Source organism: Ambystoma mexicanum, chromosome 8 (assembly GCF_040938575.1).
Source record: "Ambystoma mexicanum isolate Mex_15411 chromosome 8, UKY_AmexF1_1, whole genome shotgun sequence".
Lineage (NCBI taxonomy): Eukaryota > Metazoa > Chordata > Amphibia > Caudata > Ambystomatidae > Ambystoma > Ambystoma mexicanum.
The window spans coordinates 84,446,146-84,460,069 of NC_090929.1; the positions used below are offsets into that span (position 1 = coordinate 84,446,146).

Below are 13,924 nucleotides of genomic sequence, written 5' to 3' on the forward strand. Positions count from 1 at the left end.
CTAACCAAAGCATGATCATTATCCAACTAAAAACCAATGCCGGGTCGTTCACCTCCCACAACCGACTGATAACCCAACTGCCTACCGTCTCTCCAGCGCTTAATATCCCAGCACCACTGCACCTAGACCCTCCACCTACAGGAAAGAGAGATACGAGACCCAAATCCACTATTTAGGCAGCCACCCGGGAAACCCCCAGCAAACTACCTGCACCCTAGAACAACCCAAGCCCAGAATCCCCCAAATATCTCGATATAACCCGTACGCAGACACCCCAGCCAATCTACAACAGTAGCCCACTATATCACAGCTACCCCAGGATTATAACTTTGTACAAAAGTAGCAAACACCACCACGAACAGCACAAAAGTCATGAGAAGAGATAAGCCCCTATATCTAACACCGTACCTTGCAACTGTCGCCACACTGCAACACCCCCAATGCCACCAGCAGTTCTATGCAGACAGAAAACCTATTGGAACTCGCAGGAAAAGAAGATCTGAGAAAAGAACAAAATAAACGCCCTCACTCCCTATATCCCAAAAATAGAAGGGCAGCGTCAACGACTACATCAAAACATAGAAGATGAAGAAGTAGAAGATTTCTCAAACACAACTATCAATCTAACAGAACGATTCAAGGACGAAGCAGAGCCCGCGGATCTCCAATCAAGTTGTGTAAGCAAAACGGAAGCAACCCAACAGAACTACTGCAAGACCAATCAGACACAAAATAAAAATAAACATAACTCCGTCGAAAAGGTCCTTTGTAACTTAATGCAAGATCACCGTCCAAATATACCACACTGTTTTTTTTTTACCTCCTCTGCGACAGACAAAAACTACAAAATCACACTCCACAACTGCCCCCTTGACAAATTCAAGTGCTCACAGGCAGAAAAAACAAAAGAGGAGGAGGTCTGGCAGTAGCTTACAAGGAACACCTGAAAATTTAAAACTGATTAACCACTAAGCATCAAACTGTGAATCCCTAATCGCTCACCTAATAGCAAACCCCAAAACAAACCTCAAATTTGTTCTAGTTTACAGACTACCGACATATGATGGGACTTTCGTGGACGCCTTCACAGAAGCCATTACCAACCTAGCCATTGAGCAGGAACACCTGATAATCCTGGGAGACTTCAACATCTGGTTTGAAGAAGAAACCGTGAACTCTCAAATAGCACTAGCCAAACAATTGAACACAGTGATGCTACATCAGCTTGTCAAAAGGAGCAACTCACACGGCGGTCATACACTAGATGCAATCTTCGCCAACAAAAACCTCATCACCATGGCCTCACCAATACAGATCCTCTGGAGTGACTGCCTCATTATCCCTTTCGTAATCACCCTACAGCCAAAACAACCGGACAAACTGACCACCATCATGAAAAGAAATTGGAGGACCATCAAAGCTAGCAACCTAATAGAACAACTGCAAATCAACAAACCACCGACAAGGGCCCTGGACGAAGCTGACCTTGACAAAAAACAGAATTAATGTTTTGACGACATCTCCAAGGAAAAACCTTTCACCCCATCACTCAAAGAGCAACAGCAAAATGGTTTAAGTAGTTTCTCGGCTTCATGAAACGACCAAACAAGACGCTTGAACTAGAGTGGAGGAAAAAAATATGACCAGGCCAATTACAATTCCAACAACAAAATCCACTTCTACAAAAAGGAAATCCACAAGGCCAAAAAGAAATTCTACGACAACCATCTCCGAAGCTGCCAACACTCCTAAAGAACTGTTTCTAACATAATAAACGAAATGAGAAACCCATCTGGCTGCAGCAACACACCCTTGCTGTCACTGAAACTATGCAATGACCTCGCAGATCACTTCAAGAACAAAATCAACACCATCCATCAAATTCTACAAAGCGGACCAATCAACATGCAAACAATCTTGCCAGCCGAGGATCGTCAGAACAAACTACAAAACGTTCCCCAAATATCAGGGGAGACATTCGTCAAACTGGTAAGAATTTGCAACAAATCCGGCTCCCCTATAGATCACTGCCGTCCAGATATGCACAAATCAATCCTCACACAAGGAGCACCCATGGAACACTACAGAAACCTTTTCAAACAATCACTGTTAACAGGAAGTACAGCGATCATTCAAATCTGCATACATCAAGCTGCTCCTCAAAGACACAGCAGGCAGCGATGAAGACCTCCACAACTACAGACCCATCTCAAACATCCCCTATCCAGCGAAACTGCTCGAACCCTACATATATAGGACAATACAAGATTAAATGGAAGAACACCTTCTGCTGGACCAGGCACAAGTAGGCTTCAGACTGATGAGAGGACCAGAAAGAGCACTGATCTCTGGGACGACCTGAAGGCTAATGCAGACTCTGACAAGCGCAGCTCTAATACTTCTGGATCTCTGAGCAGCATTTGACACAGTCAACCATGACATCCTCATCAGGGGATTGGAAGAAATAGGAATCACCGACCTAGCCTTATGCTGGATTAAATCTTTTGTAACAGATAGAACAGAAACCGTCTGGATCAAACCCTTCAAATTCACCCCAAGGGAATCCACCTTTGTTTTACCACAAGGATCCTCCCTATCTCTGCTGCTCGTCACCATATACCTGGTTCCACTAATCAAACTCGTTAAAAGACATGGCCTCATATGCTACAACAACGGCGGTGACACACAGATCATCTACAAAGTACAAAACCCACGGAAAGAAAACACAAACCTGCAAGAATGCCTACAAGAACTCTACAGCTGGATGAAAACAAACCACCTCAAACTCCACCCTGGCAAAACAGAAATAATGGCTATATTCAAAAACAGCCACTACATCCCATGGCCAACAGAACTAAGAACGGGACCGACACCATCAACAACAGTAAAGAACCTCAGAGTCCTGATAGACAATGAACAAACACTTGAGCCGCAAGTAAATGCTATAATCAAGAAATGCTTCTTCCTCCTGCACACAGTAAAAAGGATCCTACCTTTTTTTTCCTTCACCCACAAAACACTCGCCATCATCGCGCTCCTCATGTCCAGAGTAGACTTTGTCAGCAGCCAGGAATGCCAGAATGCCTACTAAAGAAAATTCAGCGTATCCAAAATGCAGCGGCCAGACTCCTGTTCAAACTACCATAAAGAGCACACGTTAGCCCAGCACTGATAATACTACACTGGCTACCGATAAAACGGCGCATAATGATCAAAACAATGTGCATAATGCACAGAGCTGCCAAGGAGCAGAGTACCTAAAGAAGAATATAACCATCTACTATCCAGCATGACAACTCGGATCAAGCTACGAGAACCAAAACCGAAATTCGGAGGAGCATCTTTCTCACACCTGGCTCCTAAAACATGGAATTCCCTACCAAAAAACATACACAATACAAGGGTTCATCTGGAATTCAGAAAAACCTGGCTCTTCACTCCAGAATTGGAAGGGAACGAGTAGGAATCGTACATTCTGGCAGAAACGGGAAGCCCAGGAAGGTATATACGATCCATTGCCTAACCATCCCTAACTGTTGGGCGTAGGGAGGACATTTTTGACAATTCATGCACACACACCGCCAAGTTTACAGAGGAATTCCACAGTAGGTAGGGAACTCCCCACTAGAAGTCAAGGGAGCGACCCATAACCTTCCTTACCTAACCATCTCTAACCCTAGGGTGGGGGGGGGACACACCTCCACGACCCATGTCCAATACCGCTAGACTTCTACAGAACATAATTACCACTCTGCAACGTGCCAAACCATATCAAAGCACACAGGATGGTCCTAGATGCCGACCACAGAAACCAAAGCAAAGCGGTAAGAACCCCCTTACCCCTGCTAACCCAATACTAAAACCTCATTTTTCAACAAACTCTTCCCCTACAGAAACTCAGACTACCACATCTCTGCACAGCAAACCGCACATACTTCACCACACTGCAACAACATAAAAACACATAGCCATGCACAACAGCACATGGAATCCCTCAGACTCGCAAATCGCACCTAAGCTCATTGAATGGTGCAAACCGAACTGAAGCTGCCAACAGAACATCATAGTTCACGTTCCTATTCCCACTGCATCCTACTAACCACTGCCACAGCCTCCCTGTTTTGCACTGCCCTTTTTAAGATCCGCCAGAGCACCAGGGGACCACTCCGGTGGTGATAATGTTAAAGGTTACTTGTACCGCGCACTAACATATCAGCGGTTCACATTATTCCCACCTCCTGTATAACAAAGGAGTGTATTATCGCGAGAGTCCGCCTTCCATTCCTGTGGTTCCGGGTATTGCATGGTAGTCACCTTCTGGGTTAACATCACGAAATATGCTGGTTACCTCTCCTTTAGGCAAGGGGTGTAGGTCGTCCACTTCCTGACATATATCTGCCCCCTGGGAGGGGCTCATGCCTAAGCCGGCCAGAACCGGTAAAGCCTCTGCTAATGGTGGGCCAATGGCCATGGCTTGGTTACCTCACCACACCGAAGTCCTAAGCTCACCATTCCTAGGGCACGCATGCCAAGTCCTTCATATTACCTACAAGCATTGCCTTCCACCATTCGACACAGAGCAAACACTCAACAGTTGACTAGGATTTAAAGTAAAATAATAAACGCTTAAACGTATGGAGGTGGCATAGGCAGCACAAGGGGAAGAAAGCTTTATATAGGGGCAAAACCAGATAGCTGATTTCCACCCCCAACCCCCCCCGGACCCCGACTCCCACCCAGTCATGTTCCTGTCATGACATCCTCCCACTTCACGAAGATTTGGAGCTGCGCCTTAAGATAACTGAGCTGGGCATATAGACCTGTTAGAGGCATACTATTGGCCTTGCCATTACTTTCTTTTTCTAGCATTTATTTATTATGGGTTTTTCTTTTTTCTTCTTGCAAGTGCCACATTTAAAACCGCCAACCTGAAGCTAGTAAACGAATATCAAACGGTCAGGAACCTTTCTTCAAATGTGGTGATTTCACAATAAGCATTTGAAAGAGTAGAGGGGATCTATTGCTCTCCTTGCTATCTTCCTGTGGCAGCATTTAGCCACATTCTCGCATCCCAGCTTAATCTTCATACTGAGTCTGTTGGTTCTCTCCATGACCCATCAGTCTGGCTTCAGAGCAAAAAAAGCAACAGGTCGACTACCCCTTCCTTTGTATCCTTGAGTGTTTGCAAATCAGTCAAAAATGGCTATCTCTTCACATAGTAGACTGTCTAAGAAAAAGCTCTGATATATCAAAACACTACATTTTTATTTCATTTAATGTATTTCTAAAAAAAAGGTCTAAAGCCAGATCTTACATAAACAATGTACAATTCTAAAAAAAACATATATTGCATTCATTCAAGTGTATTACATCCAGCTTAACAAATCAGCGAGACAGACACATTTGAACACATTTAAAAAAAAGAATAAAATAAAGCAAATCATCTTGGGGCAACTACTTTCTCAAAGTCTGGGAAACAAGATCAATAGATCAACAAATTGTATCTATCAAAAAAATCCCTCGTAGATTAATACATCTGTTAACTACAGAGAGGACTGTTTCTTCCTGTGTTTGTTCTATACAGCCTCTCTATATTACTACGTTTGATTATAGGGTGTAGTTCAATATTATAATTCATAAAGAACCTCCCTGGGTATAGATATAGGTGGAGAAAAAAGGAAAAGTGTAGTCAATATTTCCTTTGAATTTGTCGACATATGTTTCGGCTGTCTAGACTCATACACTGCACTCTCAAATGCTGTTGGTCTTTTACGTATTTACTTTCAAAGACTCCAACTGTGCAAATATTTTAATTACTGAAAATTAACTTGACGCACTCTCTTGCATAAATGAAAAATGAGAATAGCCAAGGTACCTATAGATATATTATCTTTGATTCCTGTTGCTAGCTACTGATGTATTACCTTTTGATTATTTAGTTTTTTCGACTTTATCTTATTTATTCTAATACTTTGCACATTGCTTTTTGCATCCTTTCACAATTCTTTATATTTATATGCAAATGCTTATCGATATATGTTGAGTATTGGTTAAACATTGTAACTTTTTTATGTTTAGGATTTAGTCGAAAATGTTTTTTATGAACGATTAACTATTTTCTGATGTATTTGTTGTTCACTTTTACTGTTGTATTGTATACTGAAATTACATATACATTTTAAGTATTTTGTAAAGGTTTTAAAAACCATAAACAAAAATAAAAAAAAACTATATAAGTAGGAAACTGATGCATGAACATGTGTTGCATAATGTACCCTAACATATAGATTCTTGAATTTATTATTCGTTTGTGTCCACATCTTGGAATTTGACTGGTGCCCTGGACAGCTGTCTCATATGAACGATGGAGTTTCGAGCCATGCAAGAAGGAGGGACCTGCTTATCTATTTAGACCGACATGACAAGTGTCCCCTTTAAGACTCCTGTATACCATGTTAATTCTCTGCTCCTTTATGACTGAATCTTTTTTTTTCCAGCATGTGCAGTGGCGGGCCTCTGGAACTGTATCACAATCAACCCTCTGAACATAGCTGCTGGGGTCTGGATGATGTAAGTGCCAAGCAGTAGTCCTTATTTTTCAAATGCAGTGCTTTTAAAGCAGTTCTGTGCAGGGGATCCAAAATTGGCATCCCCTCTGCGAAATGAGAATTCATTTCAGGTACTGATAACTGAGAAGTGACCTTCCTCTTGCATAAAATCTGGAATCCACCTTCCCCTCTGCTTTTGTCTGCTCCAGCCAGGGTGTAGTTACTTCACTTGGTGCTGCTTCACAGTGGCCTACTCTCCACTCACTATTTATCAGATGTCATCACAAATAGAATTTCACATATTTTGAAAGTCTTGTTTAAGCTCACAAATTGAAGACGACCTTCATCGGAATACAAGTCTTGCTTCTGGTGTGCAAGCAACATGATCTGGAGCATGGGGCGTGTTGAGATGTGTAGTGACCAGGTTCTCGTATAAAAACTGAAATCTCTGGTTATCTGCTTTGTATGCTAACACATGGTGTTTCTCACACCATTACGTCCTCTGGAAACCCAATTTATTATGCAGATCTTTTGAGTAATTTTGAATAACCTTTGTGCATGTGGCTGGATTCTGGGATCTGCAAATCCAAGTCTGTTTCAGTGTGGGAATGGCAGATTGCTCTGCCACGCTGGCACCAGCAACACACTGTTATGGCAGTGACCTACCACTAATGTTTTGGAAATGTGAAAGCTGTTTGTTGGGTTTTGAGTGCCAAGGTGATTAAATGTTTAGCCTCTTTTTACTGAAACGTAGGCTCCAAATCAATTGATTATCTCCTGTCACCCCAGGCACTCTGTGTCCCCCTCCAATTTCCAACCACTGCTGTTCAGCTGCTTGAGATGCCAAAATGAGCTTGAACTGTCAAATCTGTGCCATGGTCAAATACTCTTTCAAGATGAATCTACCATGACCAATTCTCCCCTAAATCTCTCAGGAAGTTTACCCCATTGTAGTCTGAGCACATGTTGATTCAAGGTTGTTATAATGCATTACTTTCTATACAGGCCTCACTGCCTACCAAATTAAATGTGCAAAAAGCTCCAGAACACAGGTGGCCAACTGATCTTTAGTTTAAAGAAACTCCACTCTGTCTTAGCCATCTGAGAAGCCTACACTGGTTCCTGGCATTTGCCGGAATCTAATTCAAGATACTGGGCCTCACCTTTTAAAAGCAGTCATGGTTTGGATCCTCACCATTTTTCATTTAATTTATTGAATTTACAAAGTGCCTTTTGCCAAAAGCATTGTTATAAAATATTAGAAAACAGTACAATGTACATATTAATGCAAAAAGCAACTAAACGCAGAAAGAGGGGGAGAGAAACAAAGTCACTAAGTAGAAAGAAGGGAGCAAAGATGAGCTTTCAAGGTAGATTGAAAAATACAAACAGATGAAGAAGAGCAGACAGAGAATTCCAGTGTTTAGGGGCAAAGAGGGCAAAAGATTGGAAACTAGTAGAAGCACCGGGCGGATTTGGGGACAGTTAGAAGCCGATTCTTTGATCAGAGAGTTCGAGAGGGAGAATAGAATGAGACTAGGGAAGAGACGAGGAAGAGTAGACTGAATAGTTGAAGCCGGAAAAAACAGAACCTCAGTCTTAGAAGGACTGAGGTGTAGAAAATGAGGAGACCTCCTGTTTTGGACGGCAGAAAGGCAAGTTGATACAGTGGAGTGCAGGAAAGATGAATGAAGAAATAAGAGCAGAGAGTGGGGTAGTGTAGCGAGAGAAAAGGAGAGGACCAAGTACAGAACCTTGAGGGACATCGTAAGTGAGGAAGAGGTGTGTCCAGCCCAAGTTACAGAATAGGACCGATGAGAAAGATGGGAGTGGAACCATTCAAGGACAAACCCAGTAATACCCAAAGAAGGGGAGGAAATAAGAGTGTGATCAACCGTATCGAATGCTGCAGGTCGATCGAGAAGAAAAAGTATAGAGGAGAACTTAGAATGACGAGCAGGGAGTTGGAGACATGCAAGAGAGCAGTCTCTGTAGAATGAGAAGGACGGAGTCCTGATTGGAGAGGTTGTAGAAGAGAATTAAGATTAAGGAAACTAGCAACCTGGGCATGTGTAGCCCGCTCAAAAATATATATAGAGGGAATAAGTGGAATTGGGCGAAAATTAGCAGGAGTGGAATGGCCGAGTCATTTTTTTATAATCTGTAGAATTGCGTAAAGGTAGCAAGGAAACATGAGTTAGAAAGAGAAGAATTAATTAAGGAAGATATGGAAGAAGATGGGGATAGGCCTGTGGAATTAGAGAAAAGGGAAGAGGATCACAAGACCCCATTGGATGACCACGGGTCAGAAGGGGCAGTCCACGGGGCAGAAGTAGCCGAATCGGTAAGAGCAGAGAATGATGATAAAAGGATGAAAGCAAACTGGAAAAAGAGGAAGGTGGAGGAGTGGTGGGAGAAGAAGCAAAAGCAGGATGGAAATTAGCAACTTGAGATGTGAAGTAACTAGCAAACTCAGAGGAAGATAGAGATGAAAGGAGGGACGGGTCAGCAGATTTAGGAGACGGGATGTTGTGGAGAAGTTGGAAAAGACAACAAGGATGGTGAGAAAGAGAAATTGATCCGAAAAGTATGAATTCTATTTTTCATTTTTTTGGCTCAAGTAAGGCAGAGTCAAAAGAGGAGCGTAAAGATGAAAGTGCCGCAAGATCAGGCAGTGATCTGGATTTTTTCCAGTGCCGGTCAGCTTTACGCAGACGGCAGTGAAGGGAGATAACATCACAAGTAAGCCAAGGCTGACGAGGTGGAGTAAAAGAATAAAGAGTAGAGACGGTATCAAGTACAGGCAGCAAAATAGAATGGAGGGTACTAGCAGCCACACCATGAGACTGATAAGAGAAAGTAGGAATGGGATGGAAGGGAAGAAAGAAAAGATAGTTAAAGGAACGAAGATTATGACGAGTAAAAGTAGGTTAAGAAGGAGTAGTAGAAAGAGCAAAGGGAGAGGGAGGGAAAAGGAAAGTAAAAAGTGATCCAAGGGATAAGAACTGAGAGCTGGAAGGATTAGAAGAAGGGAAGTCACCCAAAAGGAAAAAAATGTGACAAAGAAGGAAGAAGTAAGGATATCAAGATGGTCCAGAAAATCACTGGCTGGGTGTGGGGACGATGCACAACAAGAAGCGAGATCGAAAAGGGGCAGAGAAGGAAGAACAAGCATACTCAAAGGAAGTAAAGGTTGGAAGGTGTGAGAAACTGGAAGGTGTCTCACTCGCTAGTACACAGGGATCTGTCATCCAGGTGGACAGGACACGGCCATCGCTATAGGATCCAGTTCATCGGGGTGGACCAGTGTCGGAGGATTACCTGGATGAGGGATCTTTGGGGAGTGGAAGTGGGACACTGAGGGTTGAGACGCGGTATTCCCCTTCCCTGAGACACCTTTTCCCCATCCTGCCTAGTAGGATACGTAGAAACTCTAAACCCCCCCCCTTTCCACCACAAACACTTACAGCGTTAACGACAACGGACTAATACCCGAGCCGTTTACCCGACATGTCCCAACACAAGGGTCCGGCAGAGTTGGGCCATTACCGACAACTACACACAGACTACCCTTTCCCTTCCCCATAGAGATAAAAGGCGGAGCACAAGTGTACACTACGAGCAAGGCCGAACGCACGAGGAAGCAACTATTCCAGGACGGCAGTTCAAACAGAGGAGAAAGGCGGCGAGACCTGAAAGGACATCAAGAAGGGAGTTGGCCATGGCCTCTTCAACCCAGACCCGCGAACCCTCGGATGAAAGCAACATAAGACCGGGAATCGCAGCTGGCAAATGGTGTAACGGATGCCAGCGGTACAGGGCACACTCCCGCACTGATATACTGGGTAGTCAGACGTGGTTGCCATCGGGGTACCGTCCTTGAGTCCAGCAGCAAAGGAACCGCCAACAAGTTTAGCACAGCCGGTGAGTCATAAGGACCCGATAGTCAACCGGACTGTTTTAGGCTCAAGGTTGCAGTGGCAACACAAGAAGATAAATCAACACCAGGTCTTTTGGCAAACAAACTTGGTACAAGAGATGGTCCGGCGCAATGTGGCCATTCAAAGGTCTCTGGTTGATACCCCTCTCCTGAAGAAGGAGATTGTGTTGAACATTGTTAGTAAATAAAGTACAAGTACCAAGAGGCCATAGGGAAGGCCTGTATAAGGTGTTAAGGTGGTCATACAAGGGTCAAGCCAAATCCCATGTACAATCGAAAGTCCTTGACACATTGCAGAACTTTTGATATTGTGAATCCAGCGTTTGTGCCTTGCTGAGGGGAACACAGGGAACACCATGTGAACTGTGACGGTATGAAGCCTGCACTTACCGTAGACTAACAGAGTGACGCAGCAAGACGAGACAGTCCTTAGGAAGTCTGTTTAAATTGGCATGTGTTCTGGTCGGTCTGAGTCTGACTGAGGAAGGCTGACGACTGAGAGAATTATCGAAGCCCGGCTGAGGGGGATCGAAGGGTGAAGGGTGAAGGGTAATCGCCTGACGTAAAGGTTAACAGAAGAAGCTTTTGTTTTGGCGCATCAGGCCCTCTGAAGCAAGAGACTTTGCATGAGAAGAGATTTGGGCACAGTAGGCCCTGATACCGAGAAAAGGAACTGTAAACTTGTGCAGGATATGATGTGATCTGATATTGTATTTGTATTTTGCTCGTACACAAGTGTTTCAGAGCGCAGGAGAAGCCCCGGAGTGTGCTGTGCTAGAGAGTCCCGCCTTGTCCTGTGCTAAAAACATGGAGAAGGGAGACCCCGGCCATAACATTCTGACTCATAATTTTGTGAACACTTCTTTCTTTTCTTCTGAACATTATCCCACACTAAAGATTGGCAATAGGTTTCTTAGTATAGGCCCTTTTATTTGACTAGACTCCACTTGGACAGTATTATTATTATTTGATGGTCGTAGTTGCTCCCATCTTAGATTTAGGTTTCTATTAGGCGTTTATCTCACCCATTTCCAGTTTAATAAGCACCCTTGAACTGTGATCACTTGTCTCTTACTTTGATACCATGCCTTCCTTACAAAGGCCAGAAAAAGATGGTACATGATGATAAAATCTAATGTTACCATTGAAAGCCATCAGCTCTTCAGACCTCTTTTACAGTGCCTTCAACTTCCTGCAGCACTAAATAGCCTTGAAACCCTCCTGCATTTCGGGTAAGCATTCATAACCTTTTTTTTTTATTTTTAAAAATTTTTATTAGTTTCTTCAAACAATACAAATCAAACATGCAGTGCATATATCAACAGTCCAATTGTACATTACTTAATTCTATTCACTGCTTACCTTATTCCACCCCCTCTTTTCGGGCCCATTACTTCCCACATTCGGTTCCTGCATCTTGTGGTAGAGTTTCACTTTCCATGGGTTCTATTGGGTCTTGTATTGACCCAAACAACTCCGCTATTAATAATTTCCAGGCCATCGGGGTCTCTGTCTCCTCCTCTCCCCCTACACTGCTGGCTTCTTGCCAAACCATGGTTTCTGCATCTGCCCATTTCTGCAAATCTTTCCACCACACTTCTACTCGCGGTCTGTGGCATGTCTTCCACCCCATTGCAATTCTCCTTTTTGCAGGCACATATGCCAAATCTTTCAGTTTACTCACATGCTTGAGTTTCTGTGATCTGTGGAACCCCCCACCCCCAACAAACAGGCCCACACTGTATCCACCACAATCTTGACCCCCCTCCTCTGCTAGATTTTGTGCCACTTCACTCCAGAAACGCTCAATAACCGGGCATGACAAAAACATGTGTACCATGCCCGCCTTTTCTTCATCACATTTAGGGCATGCTGGCCGTCCTGCATTTTCAAACCTAGATATTCTCTGGGGTTCATATACGCCCTATGCGTAATATACAGTTGTATCTGCTTTAATCTCGCATTCCTCGACCCCTTCTTATGGTACCCCTGGGCCCGTTCCCACATCCCGTCCTCCATCGGGGCTCCTACTTCCGCTTCCCAGTCTTGTCTCAATTGCGCTACTTCCTTCCCAACCTTAGACATCATCATCTCGTATATTCTAGATATCTCATGTCCCCCCTCTGCTATGTCGTATGTTATGTCTATGGTAGCATCTGGTTCTTCCTCCAGTACCATTTCGGGCCACATTCTCTTAATTTTCTGCACCATTCTGTGATGCATAATATACTGGCCCGTGTGTAACCCGGTTTCCTCCCCCAGCACCCCAAAATCCATGAATGATCCCTCTCGCCAGATGTCTTCCATTGTTGCTAGCCCAACCGGTTCCCAGTGGTTCCTGATTATCATCTGTAGCTGCTTTTCTCCCCCTGCCAGTGCCACTAGTGGCACCTGCGGTGAACCATGGGGTTGGGTTCTCCATCATCTGTCATGCCTTGCGCCACATCTTCCACCCAAGTATCATCACATTGGGACGCCCTTCCATTTCTGTCATGGGCAACCACATCATCTCTTTCAGGTAAAACGGGGCGCAGTCTTGTCCAAACAACCTGGATTCGGGGGTCCTTTAATCTGAAAGCCATTTGGCAACATACTGCAGTTGGCTTTCTACATAATAGACCTCATAATTGGGCAGTTTTATCCCCCCTTTCTCATAAAAGTTCTGTAGCTTCCATAGTGCCACTCTATTTTGCATGCCATGCCACAGGAAATCCCTGCACATACTGTTCAGTTTAATGAAGAACTTCTTGGGTATCAGGTATGGTATATTCCCAAAATAGTGCAGGAGCCTAGGTAGGACCACCATCTTTATCATTGCCCCGCGTCCCATCATTGCCAATGGTAGCTTCACCCAGAACCTCATTCTTAATGGCTACCTCCGTGTTGCGCATATGCTCCTCTTCCACTGTGTGGTATACATCTATTCCTAAATAGCGAAATGTGCTAACCGCCCATGGCACCTGAAACACTGGTAACTGTCCCACTGGAATCCCTTTGTATCCCCCTAATGGGAACAAGCTAGATTTCTGAGGGTTCACTGCTATACCAGACAACTCCGTATATCTCTCCATCACTTCTAAAATGTACTGGCGATTTTCTTCTGTGTGCTTCAAATACAGCAGCATGCCATCCGCGTATAGAGAGATCAAATGTCGTTCCCCTCCCACAGCAATGCCTATGATGTCATGATGTCATAATGTTGTCTCAAGTATATTGCTAGGGGCTCCAGGGCCAATATGTAGAGCATTGGAGACCACGGACATCCTTGTCTGGTACATCTGCGGAGCTGCCATCTTTCCGATATCACTGCTCCCGTTTTTACTCTGGCTAGCGGTTCACTATGTAGCATTCTTGCCCACTGTATATATCCAGGCCCCATCCCATAGCCCGCCAGGGCTGCCAGCAGCCATGGCCACTTGACCGAGTCGAAGGCCTT

At 44.1% G+C, this 13,924-nt stretch overlaps 1 protein-coding gene across 1 annotated transcript in view; it reads left to right on the forward strand.

Annotated features, from left to right (window-relative positions):
* The window catches only part of CACFD1 (calcium channel flower domain containing 1), a 107,543-nt gene that overhangs the window by 23,117 nt on the left and 70,502 nt on the right, over nt 1-13,924 (forward strand). The window contains exon 2 of the mRNA XM_069609356.1: nt 6,498-6,570. Within this exon, the coding sequence (XP_069465457.1) occupies nt 6,498-6,570 (73 nt within the window). The remainder of the gene's footprint in view (nt 1-6,497; nt 6,571-13,924) is intronic.